The sequence below is a fragment of the Eschrichtius robustus genome, chromosome 14 (genome assembly GCF_028021215.1).
Source record: "Eschrichtius robustus isolate mEscRob2 chromosome 14, mEscRob2.pri, whole genome shotgun sequence".
Lineage (NCBI taxonomy): Eukaryota > Metazoa > Chordata > Mammalia > Artiodactyla > Eschrichtiidae > Eschrichtius > Eschrichtius robustus.
The window spans coordinates 50,606,640-50,623,744 of NC_090837.1; the positions used below are offsets into that span (position 1 = coordinate 50,606,640).

A 17,105-nucleotide genomic window follows, 5' to 3' on the forward strand; every position below is an offset into this window, starting at 1 on the left:
CAGGCGAGTCTGCAAGGGGGGCCGGGGGTGGCCTGGGGTTTTACATGCCAGATGTAGGCCTGCCCGGGTGCCTGCTTGGAGCCGCTGGCGTGGTCACGCCGGGGCCCAGCGCTAATCAAGACGAGGTGATGAGTTAGCGCGTTGCTATGGGGATGGGCCGGGCCACGTGACCAGGGTGCTGCTGCCGGCGCTTTGACGTCAGCAGCCGGGAGGGCGGGCCTCGAGAGGGCGGGGCGGGATCCGAGGAGGAGAAGGGAGCTGCGAGCAGCGAGCAGGCGGCAGGCGCGGTCTGCGCGAGGAGCAGGCGAGCGGGAAGGCGAGACGCAGCCACCTTCCTCACCAGCCAGCCCACAGCGGTTTGTTCCCATCCTCGGGAGTGCGCCAATGCCCGGGCCGACCCAAACCCTGTCCCCAAATGGCGAGAACAACAACGACATCATCCAGGATAACGGGACCATCATTCCTTTCCGGAAGCACACAGTGCGCGGGGAGCGTTCCTACAGGTAATGGGGCTGGCACGGGAGCGGCGCCGGGCGGGGGACCGCGGCGGGCGGGCGCGCGGAAGTCCGCCCGTTATATAATGGAGCAGACGCTGCCCCCGGACCCGGCTGCAGACGGGCGTTTGTAAAGGCGGTTGTGATTATTTGCTGTTTCCATGTGTCATGTTGGGTGTGCACGGAGGCTTCCCGATTGCAGATGGGAAGCATTTTGTGAATAGGTTTGCTGCCTGCAAGGGGTCTCCCTCCATCTCTTTCTTTCCACATTGATTTCAAAATGCAAGCAATTTTCTCCCCCTCTCCAAAGGGAGACAGGCTGGAGCACTTCCTTTCCTCCTTCCTTTTTAGATTTTAAAGGAACCATGAGGTAGGCTGTGCCTGAAGACAGGGAACCAGGAGGATGGTGAGGAAAAGGTTTGCGCCTACCCTGGTGTGCGTGTGTGCAGGAAAGATGGAATCCTCTAGATGAAGCAGCAGTCTGTGATGTTGAACCGCCAGATTGATGGAGCTTTGTAAGAATTCTGCTCGCTGATTGGTGCAAGGATTGACAGCAGAGGTCACGGTGTCAGACATTCACCAAAATTTTCTCCATAGAACCCAAGGTTTATTAGAAAGAGACTGGACTGCAATGGACCTGAAAAGAACTGGGTGCCGTTATGCATTTTCTTAGGAGTTTATGGCCTCCGCATGGGTGGGGGAGCCCGCCCTTCTTATTTACAGGAGGAAGGTAATTCCTGGTATTTTGCTGAGGTCTGATTTGAGGATGGGACTGATCTTGGTCATTGTGTTGTGAGCCTTTTGATTAATGAGGCAGCCTGTACGGTTGGCATCGTTTTTACATTAGCATATCTGGCAATATGTTCTAGTAGATAAGCTCATTAAAATTGTTTGCATTGTTTGATAAGGATAACAATGTAATGGAGAATGCAGCTAGAGTCTAATGCAGCTCAAGGCCAGACTTTAAGGGAGACTGATAGCTTCGCTCATATTTCCTCTGAAGTTCTTTTGTACTGGGGTAGTTATTTTTAAATGTTACCTTGATAACCGCTAACAATGCTTTTGCTTTGAGGCTGAGCACACATACCTCTGAAATGCATCCTCTCAGCGAGCAACAGGAAATAACTTTTTTTTTTTTTTTTAATGCCTTCATCTAAACATTCAGATGGTATTATGGGCAGACTAGTCTGTGTGTGTATAAATATTGCATATTTTAAAAATAGAGCCAAAAGTACCCCCACATCCTCTCTCTTTGACCAAAGAAATGCTATGAGCTGACTGAAAAAAAAAAAAATTATAAGCAATCTTTGCCCTGTCATCTCTGGCAGTTACATAAATACTGGGAGTTAATTTTGGCTGTGCCCATGAGGTCACCAAAATCTCATGCCTATGGTTCCAAGTAATATGTTGACATGGCATCCTTAGAGATTCCAAGTGCTTGTTAAAGCAAGCACTTAATATAAACCAAAATTGGTTAATATAAATTTGCTTAATATAAACCAAAATTGGTCCACAACCTCTGGGACTCTCCTTTTGGAGACCCATGAGACTGGAACTTTGGGTCCCTTCTCTCCTTTACTTCTCTCCACCTTTCTCTGGACATTCCAAAGCTTAAAGTAGCATTTAAAAACAAAAACAAAAACTCTGAGTTGCTTTTACACCGCACTTATTTAAACTGCTCTTATAGGTAATAAATTTGAAGCCCATATTTCTTCAGTGATTTCATCTCTGGCACGTAGGTAGCAATTGCTTTTAAGACAGAGTTCGAATTTTACCACATGGGCCGAACGAAGGCAGTTGTCTGGTTGGGTTTTATTAGTCATATGAACTAACTTGCAATGGCAGTGGAAAAATCATTTGGTAGAAAGGTTAAATGCTACCTTTTGTTGATGAATTATTGCTTTAAAATAAAAATTTATTCACCTTTTAAATTCAGTCCAAGTTATGATTTCCATTTCCTGAACTATTTCCAGTTTGCTGTATGAGTCCCTGTATGGTACCTGAAATTATGTGAAAAACAAAGCTGAATTTAAGTAAAGGTCTGACTGAGCAAAATCTTATGTCACTAAGAGCATCATTGCCTTTGTGTTTTATATAATAGGAGTATTGGATGCTATAGTGAGAGATGTCATAGGTTAAATGAAGAAAGAAGACTCCAAAATTACATTTGTGTTGTGTTATGTAAAGAGTGCACATGGAGACAGACACACTTGATATTTTCCTTGGTCTGCTTTTCTTTCAAAGTGGATGACCAACGTAGTATAACTACCACTTATTTTTTTGGAGGGGTGGAGGGGAAGGAAAAATGTGACACGTTTTTCTATCCAGGAAGTGTTCCATAATTATTTTGGCATCCTGAGGTTGGAGTAATATTGCCATTTAACTGCTGAGGAAGCTTGGAAGGCAATTTGAAAGCCAGAGAAGAGATTTAACCACATAATTTTTATTTTGGCCGTAGGTTCATTTTGGCCCCCAACAATGAGGTGAGCTTGAGAGTTCTGTTGGAGTGCCATGGAGGGGCCTGAGTCAGCCGAGAGCCCTGGGAGTATCACAGGGAATTCTCTTTGTGATTCCTTTGCTGACTTCTAGGTAGGGCCCCAGCAGGTCCTTCAATCTTTGGCTTTATTTTCTACATTTGCTTATTACATATAGACTCTCTCATCACATTCTTATAAAAGTTTTTGTGAAGTTAACTTCAAATATTTAAAACAAACACCATCTTAAAAGAGGTATGTAAATATAAGAAGAGTGCAGTTATTACTGAAAGGGGACTCTTCCAGGTACTCCAGGACAAGAACACCCCTCACCTGGCTGGGAGCACAGGTGAGAGGAGAAGCAGACACCCAGAGAACAATACTGTTCTTTCCGGCTCCATCTGGGGGCAAGTGGTCACTCTTCCCAGGAGGAGACATTATTGTCATAACATTTGCATGAGATTGTTTATAAATAAGGATCAAATATGGTTCACAACCCAGATATCTTGATCCAGGTATCTCTTGGTATAAACAGAGCCCATTCTTACAGCCTGGCCTAGAGTGGGTGGTAAATCATTATCGAAACAGAGTGCACTTCGATTAGTAGAGCAAGTTTCCTTTAGAAAATTACCCTTCCATTAGCAATTTCACTTGAAAAGAGCAAGTGCAAAAAATGGCTCAGCAGAACTGACTGGATGTGTTTCCACAGCTCATGTCCACTCCTGTGTGATCGCCTTCTCAGCCCCAGCTTCCTCGTTGCATTTATGAGTGATAGAAATCCATATATTTTAAGAGCTGCCTAAAAAACAAATGTGGTGTGGGCCATCTGAGGTGACGCTGTTTAATTCACAGAGCGAACAAGTCGTGCTCTTGCTCTCCTGGGAGGGGCGACTCTCTCTAGCTCTGCTTCACGCAGATGCTCGTAGGAAATGAAATTTATTAACTGGCCCTCTGCCCACTGCATCTTTGTTTGCATACTCCAGGCGTTTAAGAATGAATGTATAAGTCCAGAGGACTGGTTCCACATGGGTGTTTGAACATGCAACTGCAGTAGCATGTGTTTCTGAATACTTAAAAAAAAAAAAAAATTACTTGGCCCCAGGCAATGGACTGTAAAGAAAAACACAATGAAAACTTAAGTCTAAAACATTGGCTCTGACATCCAACTTTGCCAGTTTTGAAAACTGAACTCATGGTAAGGAAAACAAAAAGAAATATTGTGTGTGTGTGTGTGTGTGTGTGCACACGCATGTGCACAAAAGATAGTTGTGAAAGCGTGTTCTGTTTAATAGAAGCTATTGTAACACGCCTCACTTTAACCAGAATGTAGATTTCAGATCACATTCCCCCAAATAGCAGCTGCAGACAGCAGAAGTCTCCTTCATACATCTCCATTATGTATGTATTAGTATCATCTGGGTTTACTACTGTCATAGGAGGTTTTTGAAAACAGTGATTTTTGTCCTTAACATTTTTCTTAGTATTTTTAAAGGGTTACTTGATGCTTTGATTATTAGGTGCCCAATTTTTGAACTTCTTTTCAGGGTCCTTTGTCAGGGCGTCTGTTAAGGGGATGGTCTTCCCGGTGCCCTTGGTGAGAGGCTCACCCCTGCTCAGCAGTGGTTGTCACTGGTCTTATCTCTTTACGGTGCATTATCTTAGCAGAACAGTGGTTTGAGATGGTCCTCTGAATTTAGGAGGTTGATTTCCATATGCAGTATCTTTCCTATATATTCAGAGACCTCTCGAAGCTGCATTGAATAATCCCTTAGATCAGTGGAGGGGGAAATACCGGGACTAATCTAAATATTCCGTTTGGTTTGGAGAATTAATTTGACAAACGCTTGAGAGTCTTACTCTGGCCAAGCTCTCTGCCAGATGCCCCTTCAAGGACCTTGAGTTCTATTTCAAAGTCAGATGTGTGAGCTGTTCATTTTGTAACAGGTTTACTTTGTTGTGAATATTTGGCTTGGTCTGATAGCAAACGTGTTTTGCACTTCCTGAGCCCACAGTGAGTCAAAGTAGAAAAAGACACCCTCAAGGCCAGTGTGCTATAGGAAGCTGAGACATTGGTGGAGACCAACAATTTGGGTGAAAAGAGAGTGCAGGCTTTAGAATCAGAATTTTCATTGGCCTGGCGAGGCACATATTGGGCAGAAGCGGAGAGTAGGGCAGGAGCATTGGAAGGCAGGAAGGTGACCGGAACTTGAAAATAGAAAGCCATTGAAAGCACGTTAATTGGAAGACAACATAGTAAAAACAGAGGTGCATGCTGGAATTGATCTTCCGTTTTGCAGTGAGAGTTGAAAAGAAAATGGAATCCTCCAGTGCCCCACCCTGCAGTGTCCAGAATTCCTAGAGAATACTTAGTTTGCTCTAGTAGAGAGAACTCTCCAGCTCTAGTGTAGGTAGATGTTCCTGGCTCAAGTCATCTTTCCCTCAGTAGAACCAATCAGGGCAACTTCTTCCCATAACAGGATTGGTACTTAGGTCAGATGGTGGCTTGTATTTACAGATGCCCACTTCATAGTTACCGGGCTAAAGAGATGGCTGTTGTATAGAGTTTACACTATTTTGATCCTCCCAAACTCCCCAGGCTAATTCGAATTTTACTCACCTGAACCAGCACAGACTTATTTAAAGCATTATCTTGTTTTTTCTAAAGGAGTGGAAGGTGGTGATAGATGCATAGGATGGTCAAGCTGATGGCTGCTTTTAGTGATGGACGCTTTTGTGTAATTTATCTAATAAAGGAAATGTAACTAGAGCTCAGTCTTTTTCTTTTTTCTAGACCTCATTTGCTTCGGGCGGGTAAAATGTGCCAAAAGAGCCAGATTTGGGTTATGACTTGGAACAGAAGAGGAATAGGGCAAGAGACTTGAAAATGAAGAGTACGCGTTATATAGTGTGCTTTGGCAGAAGTCTGTAAAACTTGGGATCTTGCGTACAGAATTGGTCCCGAGGTTTATGGCCAGTGCTTGTTGTTATATCATCCTTAACATGACAGTGCTCTTCCTATGAGGCACACCGTTTTATTTTTCCTAGAAATAGTGTTTATTTTTCTTTTATAACACATTAATTCTTTGTTCTTAAGAGAGCCTACCCTGGCAAAGCCCTGAGAGGTAATTCGTCAAAAATGCCAGCGGCATTGACATCTCAGGGCGGTGTTCTTGGGTTCACAGTTCTACTTTGGTTACAAACAGTAGTCTCCCCTCATGCAAGAGCCCTCCTGGTTCCGCGCAAGGTTTGCATTTGGTGCTCAGCAAATCAGGAGAAGGCGCAGCCACTAACATGGGCCCCTCTTCCCCCACCCCAGTCTACTTCCATTTTGTCATTTTGGAAAGCCAAAACGTGTTTTCAGGTTATTAATAATAAAATCTTTTAAATTTCCACTCTTTAAATAATTACACAATTATTGTTGTATTAAAATTTAAGCCAGAATTCCGGCAGTCTAAGAATCTGTTCTTTCAGCAAACTTACGGGGTTCCTTCTATATGCCAGGCTCCATGCCAGGCACTTGTATTCAGAGATAAATCATGCACAGCCCCTTCTTGAAAAGCCTCTAGTACTGGCGACAGCAGGCAGGAAGGCAGCGCTTGACGGAAGGAATCTGAGGTGAAGAGGTACCTCTGACCCCAAGAAAGTAATTCTGTGATTCTTGTGCTGATACTCGGCCAGGGCAAAATTACCAGTCCTGTAATTTTCAGAAGCTCTTAGAAATGGTGCATGTAAATAAAAACTATGTTTGAGTGTGTGTGTTCCCTACCACGACCTCTGTGTATAAGTTTTTATACAGCCCCAAGGCACAGGTTTGAGCATTGTTGAGTGACCTATGTGGTGGGAAGGTAGTCACTTGGGGAAAAGTAAAAGGCTTATCTCTTTTGATCCCCCAAGTTTTATATTTGTACTGACCATCACTATGTTTAAAATAGTACAGTATACTAACTTTTATGTAAAGAAAATTTATATATTCATATTTCCTTGATGTGCATGGAGAAACTGAAGGAATATAGACTAATCGCAGTGGAACTGTACAGACAGTCCCTGGGTACCTTTCTTTGTTTAAAAAAAAAAAACTTGCAACTATGTAAATGGACTACCTAATCAATCAATGGTGTTTCATTTAACACCTTAGTAGCATTTTAAAAATTAAATGAGTTTTGACTTTTAACAGTGAGTTGTACGTGCTGAAGTGTGTTGGGAAGCATCTCAAAATATCATGGACTTGTTGAAGTCACATGGATGATATTAAAGATTTGCCTAACGCAAGTACCACCCTTTAAAACGACGCAAATCACAGATGAAACGTGCTCCCACAGCATCCGCCCCTTGAGGTTTCACACATAGCAATGCATAGTCCATGTTTTGTTTCATTTTCCCCAGAGGCCATCGGAGCGTGATCAGTATCGTTTTTTTTGTGATGCGGCCAGCCTGCTTAGTATTCTCCAGGAATCTTGCACTAACTGCAAAATAATCCTGTGAGGATTCTTTGTCAGTATCCTCTTTGGATGTTTCTCTCCTCATTTATTGAGCACCTGGTGTGTGTCAGGTATTGTGCAGGGGCCCTTAAAAATGTGAGATTGTGGATTATGGCCATTTTTTAGCCACTCGGCTGCTGTCCTCTGCCCCAAGCCCCACCCCCTGCCCCCAGCTCTGAGTCTGACTCCCCCCCCCTTATGGAACTTATTGAGCAATATCTGGCCTTGATGGGACCCCCCGCGGTCGTGCTAGACACCAGCCAGGAAACAGGCCATCTGCATTCACCAGCCCTGCCTGCTCCTGCCCCTCCCCCACCCATCTGGGTGAAGGCTGAGTGGATCCCATGGAGACTGACCAATTAAGAAGAAACAATAGGAGAGCTTTGAATACATTATCCCAGCTATAGGGACCTGCTGCTCACCGGCCGGCAACCACGAAATAGAAAGCTTGTGGAGCTCGTGAGCCAAGGTCTCTGCTAGAAAAGGAGGAAGCGGAAGAGGGAGTGATCGGTGGGTGCCGTGGGGTGGAGAGAGCAGCGCAGGATGAGGGCTTCTTGGGGTGGATGTGTCAGCCCCTCCCCTTCCCCCCTGGCTTCCCATCTCTTTCTGTGTATGGGGTCCTAGTACATCTGTCCCTCCAGCACGTATTCTCCAGGGAGAAGGAAAAAGAGATGAGAGTCATCAGCCGCCTAGGCAGGGGGCTGAGGACAGGAAGGCATGGGGACCTGTAAGTCTTTCCAACACCCCTTAGATGGGCTGGCAACACACAATAAATGGAAAAGCAGGTTTGGTGTTTGGGAAGCCGGTTTGTCTTTCCCTGGAATTTCTGACAGGCAGATAGCATTGTCATATCACCGACTTTAAGATGTCAGTGTGAATAACTGTGAACGTACTTGCAGGCTGTGTGATGAGTGTCACTGCTACCTCACCTCCCATTCAAAACTTAGTCTACCTCCCATTAAGACCAACTGGGGCTCTCAAAGTCCCAGATGGCTGCTCAGAGAAGCAGGGAGCGGTAGTAGGCAAAGCTTGGGCTCGGGCATGAGACTTACTCTGCCACCTCTTTCTAACTGTTTCATCCAGGGTGAATTTTTTTAGCCTCTCTAAGCCTCATTTTCCTAATGTGCTAATGGAAATAATAATAGCGTCAACCTCACAGTTCTTAATGAGGACTTAAATGAGATACGGAATATAAAGTATACCAAGCAGTGAATGGTGCAAAAGTAAATGCCTTTAAAAATGTTAGCTAGTACTGTTGCTTGTAATTTCAATGTACCCTTTTACCCTGTCTTTATAATAAGCTATGACCTTTGTGTTGTCGGTACCTGTTACAATACCTGGCACATAGCAGATGTTCATTAAAAGTCCAAATTCAGTCTGGGAAAAATTCAAACAAATTATACTCTGCTGTCCCCCACCTTACCAACTTTATTAAGAATTAATTTTACATACCGTAAACTGTATCCATTTAAAGTATATGATTCCATGAGTATTGATGGTATGTATGCCTTTGAAGCCATCACTCCCAAAAGATTCCTGGTACCCTTTGCAGTTCATATCTCTTCTGTCCACAGCCCCAGGCAACCACTGCTCTGCTTTCTGTCACTGTAAATTAGACTACATTTTATATAAATGGAATCATACAAATTGTACTCTTTAGTGTCTGACTTCTTTTCCTCAGCGTAATGATTTTGAGATTCATCCATGTTGGGTTTACCAGCAGATCATTACTTTTTGTGGCCAAGTAGTATTCCACTGTATGGCTATACCATATTTTATCAATTACCAGCTTGTGAACATTTGGGTTGATTCCAGTTCTTGGCAATTATGAATACAACTTCTATGAATATTCATGTATAAATCTTTGTGGATCAAATGTTTTCATTTCTCTGAGGTAAATATCTAGGAGTGGAATGTTTGGGTAATATAATTGGTGTTTAAGAAACTGCAAATAGTTGTCCAAAGTGGTTGTACCATTTCACATTTCTACCAGAAGCGTAGGAGAGTTCCAGTTGCTTCACATCCTTGTCAACACTTGGTATTGTCAGTCTTTTCAATTTGGCCATCCCTACAGATGCGTACAGGTATACCGTTGAGATTTTAAGTTATGTTTTTTTGATGATTAATGATGTTCAGTGTCTTTTATGTGTTTATTGGCCATTTGTGTATATTCGTTAGTGGAGGATGTGTTCAGATCTTTTGCCTGTTTAAAAAAATTAGTTGGTTTATTGTTATAAGAGGATTATAAAAAGTATAACCTGGATACTATCATATAGTCTTGACTTAGTCTTGACTTAGATTTTAATGGGTTTGAGTCTTGTGTTTTTAACCTGAATATAATACCTGTCAAGAAAAAGAATAGTTTTTTCTACATGTTCTTTATCCCCACTGCCTTTTCTAGCAATTAGGTCCAGCTCTTAGTAAATACATATTAAATGATTCTATTAAAATAGACTGCAAAATAATCACAGGATCATTATATTAACTCAGGGAAAAAGCACTAAATCCACTTAAAAAGTTATATTAAAGAGTTAAATTTTGGAGCTGTGTTTTCTTTGGGGCCTTGATAGATATGAGATGCTCTTTTAACTCTGTGGGGAAGAACCCTGTAATTCTGTAGATACTCTTTTCTTTCTATTGAGTGTTCCCTTAACACCGTATGAAACTTTCTGCTATTGAATTTAAAAGGAAAATGTGTGTGGAAATGTTTTCTTCTTTAAAGACAGCAAGGAGCCATTTTCATACTTTCGAAATTTTGCCCAGGATAATCAAAGCATTACATGCCTTCCCCACCTTTTTTTTTTTTTTTTTAAATCTTGCTCACTCCTTTTCATTCTATCTAATTTGGCATTTTTGTTGTTGTTGCCAGTTTGGCTCCTGACTTCTCAAAACCCCTAAGGAGAAATTGCCTCAAGTAGAGTTTAGAAACTGGGAAGCAAAAGCTCAGTAGGGTCCTAGGTTTACCTGAAAGGATCTGCTGAGGGCCCTTGTGATTTTTGAAAGGGTAGGAATGCTTGGCTTCCAGAATCTTTGCAGCCGAAAACCAAATTTCTTAACCACATATGTTTCAAAACCCAAAGATACTATAAAATAAAGGTCACTTGTGACTTCACAAATGCCATAGGTCTACTAGTAGATTTTGAGTGCAACTTCTTTCATCTATCACTTATTCATTTCATTGCAAAACCATGAGGCCAGATTTCAGATGAATTACTGCTTCTATGATGGCAGTAATCTCTTGCTGTCTAGGTCATGGATGATTATTTTCTGTGTTCTGTTTAGGACTGAGCAAGTTATAGCCACTCGAGGATCAGTTGAGAGTTGAAAGTGTTCTTTTTGCTTTAATTGAGGTTGTTCCATGAAAGGAAGCCAAATACCACTCGACAGGACATCCTGTGATTCCCTTAGTTTACGATGGCCAAGAACATGACTTTTTTTTTAAAAATAAGATGATTGCTTGCTTCCTTTCCTGTTAACGAGGGAGCCCAGAACCGATGGTGTCCATTTGGCTTTAAGGGCAATAACTAGCAAACAACTAAACCTCGCTCCAAAATCACCTAAAGAATTATAGGACATGGAAGAACGTCCAGATCTTTTTATGTGAGCCAACAATGATTTGGTCATTGTTCGCATTTAAGTGACTGCTGGTTCTGTGTCTCTCTGTGTCTCTAAACGGTCTTCTCACAAGGACACCAGTCATTGAATTTAGGGCCCTAACCTCATCTTATCTAATTACACCCGCAAAGACTCTCTTTCCTAATAAGATCACATTCTGAGGTTTCAAGTGGACGTGAATTCCAGGGGGGACACTATTAAATGTAGTGTGTGTGTGTGTGTGTGTGTGTGTAACCGTTTTTATAAATGTACATGTATAAAATACACAACACCCCACACACTCATATAAAAGAGGTCTTTAATTTTATTTTTATCTTTATTTTCTACTTTTTCTCTAGTGAAAATGTACTGATTTTTTAATACAAAAATACTTTTAAAAATAAAAAAATAGCACTTTGACATCTACTTTTTAAAAATAGTAGTTTTTTTAAAACTAGCATTCTACCTTGAAATTGTTTTCTTTGCTTCATCAAACTATTGAGATTTTTTTAACCTTAATTTAAAATAGGAATTAATCCTTTGTAGCATATATACACAAAAATATTTAGAGTCAGTTAATATTTTTATGGTATTAATTGTGTTTATTATGCTTAGTATAACAATAACTAAAACTGAAGTAAAGTAAACTAGGTCTTTGAGACTTTGGGTCAACCAGTATAATATCAGCTCTTTGGTTTAAGTCTGCGGAGCCACACACACACACAAAAAGTTACAATTATACTCAGTTGCTGAATTCAAATTAATTTTTAAAATATGTTTTAAAGTCTCTAAGTTAAATTAATCTTAGGAACCTAGAAACTAGGCATGGGGGCAGGATGGGGAGGCACTTTGCCAAATTTCATCCATTCAAATTGACTCAAATACTGGTCAGTTTTTAACATACATATTCACTCGGGAACTCACTTCATTTACTCACGGAATGCCTTTAGACTTTCCTGTCTCTAGTAACATCTCTATTTAGTCAAGTTGTTTATAAAGTCTTCTCGTAAGTAATTTCCTTTCCCTTAATAATTTCTGAATGCTTATCAATCAACTGCTATTTTTCTGTCTTTATCCCACGTTTAACAAAACATTCCAAATTCAGCAGGGACCACAATCCCCCACGTTTGTTAAACTACAACAGTATATTAAATTTTGTCCTTTGCTCCTGTGAGTCCTCATACCGTAGAACTGCAGAATCAAAACAGGAGGCTTCAATTCAAGAAACTGCTATACATCCACTCTTTCCTAAACCCAAGGGTCTGACTGTGTATCTGCCCCTCTGGTATTTCTGTACCTGATTCAGTTTGAACATGGCACAGTTCTTATCCACTTTTTACTCACATGCTCAGTATCTGCACTTCCTTTTGAGAATCACAGTGTTCTTACACTGATGGCTGGAAACGTTTTAACTTTTGACCTGTGAGAAGGCAGCAGATAGGAGAGTGGAGAGGTACTGCAAGTTAAGAGTGAGTGAGTGTGTGTGTGTGTGTGTGTGTGTATGTGTGTGTGTGAACTGATTTTTGTCAGGGGCTGTTGGGTATTTTGATGCAAGTCTATCAGCCCTTTCTTCATTCCCATAAATAGTAAATGAGTTTATTGGCTTAAAACAAACAAACAAACAAAACTCTTCTACTCCAATACAAGGCAGATAGGATTGGTGTTTGGTTGCCCAGACAAGAGTAGCAGGAAACTAGGGAAGGGGAAAGAAGGATAAACTCTGACTCTGGGGTGGAATTGTAGGCGGATAGCAGGGAGTCTATTCTCTGGCCTAAATGAATCATTTCACCTGGGCAAGGAAGTTTGGGGAATAATGGCCTGGGGAACTGGTGATGAAATAGTGCTCCAAGTTTTGATAGTATTTCCTCACTGCTACACCAGTTTGGCTGAACATTACTAATCTTAGTCAGAAATTTCCATTTCCCGTGCTCATGACTTGCAGCCATCTTGGATGTAATTCACAGGATGTCCTCTGGGGTTGGGGAGTGGGTTTGAGGTAGAAAGCCAATCAGTACCTTGTCAACTAAAGGTAGTATTTAAGACGTTTAAGGAAAGAATTAAGAAGAGTGGGTGGCATGGACAGGGCTGGGGGTATGTGGGTGTATATCATCCATTTTAGAGTTAAATTCACTGGGACATATTTTAACACTGGCCTGTACTTCCCTCTTTCTTTTGGGCTTAATTTTATTGGTACTTCAGTTTCCATTTCCGTTTCAGAATGTTCTCATAAGTTTAAAAATGAATTTTGCCACAATGTAAATACAGACCTTTGGATAGGCACCAGTCTGTAAGAGTGAGATACCCAGAGATTTGTGTTTGTTTGTTTGTTTGTTTTAAGAAATTGATTTTTTTAAACACATAGTCAAGACATCAATCTGAAGCCTTTTATTAGTTGAAAAAAATTATAAGCAGTAATAGTGTACGTGGTCTCTGTCCATTTTGACTAAGCTACCACAGAAAGCAAATTGAGAGACTTGAGTCCAAGATACGTAGTGTCTAGAAATGCAAAATGTGGTGATTCCTAAAATATTAGCATGGCTTATATGTTACAGCTGGCAGGTTTTTGAGCCAAAAATCATTCCCAGCATTAAACTGAGTAGAACTAGTTACCCATTTCAGGCTCTTCTTCAGGGAAACTTATGTTAAAAGATCATCTTGGTTAAAGGGAAAATGTACAATGAGGACTTGGTAGCACTAAAAAAGGAAAAATGGTTTTTAATCAAGACCACAGTGGTATTCACACTTGGAGGTCTGTCTTCTTCTCACTTACTCTCGTGACATCATAAAACCCGAGAGCAGAAAGGGACTTGGTTGAGGGCAGGAATCCTGGAATCAGCCCTGGGTCCAGATCCCAGCTCTTGCATTTAATAATTGTGACTGGGCAAGTGCCTAACCCTGCCTGAGTCTGTGTAGCTTCTCCTCCATCATGGCATAAATGCAGTCGCTGTCACATAGCATTGTCGTGAAGACTAAATGAGAAGATGAGTGTTAACTGCGTACTCCTGGGAAGGAAAGAAGATCCAAAGAGGTGAGGCACATGTGCCCACGTTCGCCTAGCTGGTTGGTGGTAGCTCTGGGGTTAGAAGCCAGTGCTCCTGGCTCTTAGATCAGCGGTCTCATGAAGCTGAAATATGTACAAATAGTGAGTGCGCTTTTTATCCTGGTGTTGGAGACATGAAGAATGGCATGTTTCTCTATTCCCTTCTTTCTTTTAGACATCAGACACCAGAGTCCTTTAATCCACTCAACCCTAATTTATCCTCACCTGACCATCTCACACAGCACTAGAGACACGTATTGACAGTTGGCTTACATGGCATGATTTCGGGAACCCTGTAACTTTCTCCTCCCCACGAAATTCTCCCTCACATGCATCCATTCGGGTTTTATTTACTGTGCACCCACTATGTGCCAGGCACTGCTCTAGACATAGGAGACATACGGTAACAAAATATATTCTATAAAGAACCTGCCTTCATAGAGCTAACTTCATGAGGGCAAGAGGTAGTGGACAGACAGTAAACTAACGAGATAATCACAGCTTGTGTTAGTATCACGGAGGAAAGAACAGGTGGTGGAGGCGTACCTGGAGGAGGCCACTTTAGAGTGTGGTCAGGGAGGGCTTGCTGAGGAGGTGACATTTGAGCTGAACCTGAAGCATGAGATGTAACCCATGGTGCCAAGTGCTGGGAATGACCCCTTCCTTCGCGTAAGACCTTGAGCCCCAATTATCCCTAAGGATTAACCTTGAAGCTGTCGTCCCTCATTTGTTTTTTATTATGCTAAGCTTTCAGGAAGTCACACAGCTGAGGATGAGAAGGACCTGAGGAGGAATCAGCACCACCAAGAGCACAAAATAGTTCAGAACCAGGAGGTGGGGGGCACTTCTAACAAAATTTGCCCACCACCGGGCTTTGCCTGGTATTGGTGGTGCGTTCATGCAGTCACCACGTACTCTTCTGCTACGTCTTACGCACCTGGTTTTATGCAGGGGGCGTTAGCAACTGAGCATGACCGCCCACCATGGTGGCGGCAGAACCCATGCCCTGAAGGGTTGACCCGGGGTCATGCTAGGTGGGGGAGGCTTGGGACCTGACTGGAAATGACTTAGGATCATGGGAGAGAGCTAAGGTCAGGGTGAGAAGGAACAGGGCCAAGTAGGGCTAGGAAAGTTAAACAGAAGGCATATGGTCCAGATCGAGTGGATGTACCCGGAGCCAAGTTGAGGAGGGGCGGGGGGACTGGGCAAAAGTTGGTGCCCTGAGGAGGCCAGCCAAGCCTGTGGCATGGGAATGAGCTCTGGGTCATTGAAGTTATTTTCAGAGCATGGACCAAGCCACTCACTGTTTGAAACAGATGGACATTTAGGCAAATGTAATCAGTTATAATCAGTTGCATTTCTGACCATATGGCGTGTGTGTGTGTGTGTGTGTGTGTGTGTGTGTGTATGTGTGTGTGCTTATGGCTTTAAACTTTTTGCTTCCGTTATACGCAGTTGAATTTCATTCATGTCCGTGAATGTTATGAATGCCACAAAAAACTTTTAGAATTCCCAAATTTCTTCACTCCTTGGATAAGAGCCAAGTTTCCAAGTCATTTCAGGGCCGTAGCAATTGACTGTTAATTCTGAATTTAAAAACACAAAACCTTTATATGCTGGGTTTTGTTTTTTTTTTAACAAATCAATTAATATTTTACTTAGCATGCAATTTTAACACATTGAATAAATGAACACAAATCCTCTATGTCTTTCATCATTCAGCATGACCTCAAAATCTCAGTCAAGCTAAACAATCACTCTCTGGACTTCAGGGGGTGGAGCCAAGCAGGAGTGTTTTTTTGTTTTTCAATTTATTGAAGTATAGTTGATTTACAACGTTGTGTTAGTTTCAGGTGTACAGCAAAGTGATTCAGTTATACTTATATGTATATGCTATCTTGAAAATTGCATTTCTGTTTCATTTCCTTACAATATTGGGGGTAGCCAAGCTAAGGAGCCACCTACCGAATAGTACCTGGTGGGGTTCACGCAGATAACCACAGGGCTGTTAAATGGAGGTTGATTTTCAAGGCTAGTTAGAAATCTCCTTTTGCAGACGGTTGGAGAAGTCTGTTTTAATCATATTCTGTTTTTAAAAAAATAGTCCTTGGAATACTTGGTGATACGGCAGGAAGGAGCTTCATCTCTGTTTTTAAAAGGAACACTTAATGGTAAATGGGATGGACACCCTGCAAAAAGAGTATTATTTTCTATTCATTCTCTCTGGGAGATGGCAATTATTAGCTGGAGGTAGGACCTCTGATTGTGAGACGACAGGGAGCTTTGTGCCACAATTAAAAGCATTATCCTCAAGCAGCGGATGATAACGAAGGGCACATTAACAATCGCAATGGTGGGCCGCTTGGAAGAGCCTGGAATAAAGAGCAGGCTAATGTGCCCTCTGATAAAACTCATATTTTATCCAGTGTTTCTCTAAGCAGCTTAGTATTAAAGTTCTTTTACACTGGTTTTCTTCACTAGCTCTAAATTGTGAATAGCCTAATTTCGAGGAAAAATCAGTATATTTCACATTCTGTGTTTTAATAAAATACATGCATTTTATAATTGTGGGCGTATCTTGATGCTTCTCTGCTGTCCTTGTCTAAAGTCAGTGCTGCACCCAGGCCTCTGCCCCGGCTCAGCTCTCTGGGGAGGGTTGGTGCCTGGAACAGTCCGTTTTGCGTTGTCTGTCTCATCCCATAAGGGAGTCGTAGAGCCCTGTAAAAATAAAACAGATGCACATCTGCCCACGGTGGCTTAAGTGTGTTATTATTACCTGAAGACAATAAATGACCCCTTAAATTCCCCTCCCAGCCCTAGAGTCCATGCAGCCATCAGTTATTCCACAAGTTAAGTGGAAGCCTTAATACCCAATTTTCAATGAAACTCAATACAGTTTCCAGAATGTCTCTCCAGGGAGATTTCATCTTGTCAGTGTTTGTCTTTCAGAGACCCTCTGTGACTCCGGCTTCCCTCCATCCTGATCTCCCTCCCCAACCAAATACTGTCCCCCTGCCCCCATGTT

The 17,105-nt window shown here is 42.1% G+C and overlaps 1 protein-coding gene across 2 annotated transcripts in view; it reads left to right on the forward strand.

The window, feature by feature from the left end:
* The window catches only part of MAPRE2 (microtubule associated protein RP/EB family member 2), a 163,807-nt gene that overhangs the window by 62,369 nt on the left and 84,333 nt on the right, over window positions 1-17,105 (forward strand). The window contains exon 1 of one of the 2 annotated variants that reach the window (XM_068562547.1): window positions 239-503. The exons of the other annotated variant lie outside the window; for it this stretch is intronic. Within the exon in view, the coding sequence (XP_068418648.1) occupies window positions 385-503 (119 nt within the window). The 5' untranslated portion in view covers window positions 239-384. Of the gene's footprint in view, window positions 1-238; window positions 504-17,105 lie in introns of those variants that run through there. 2 annotated transcript variants of the gene reach the window in all.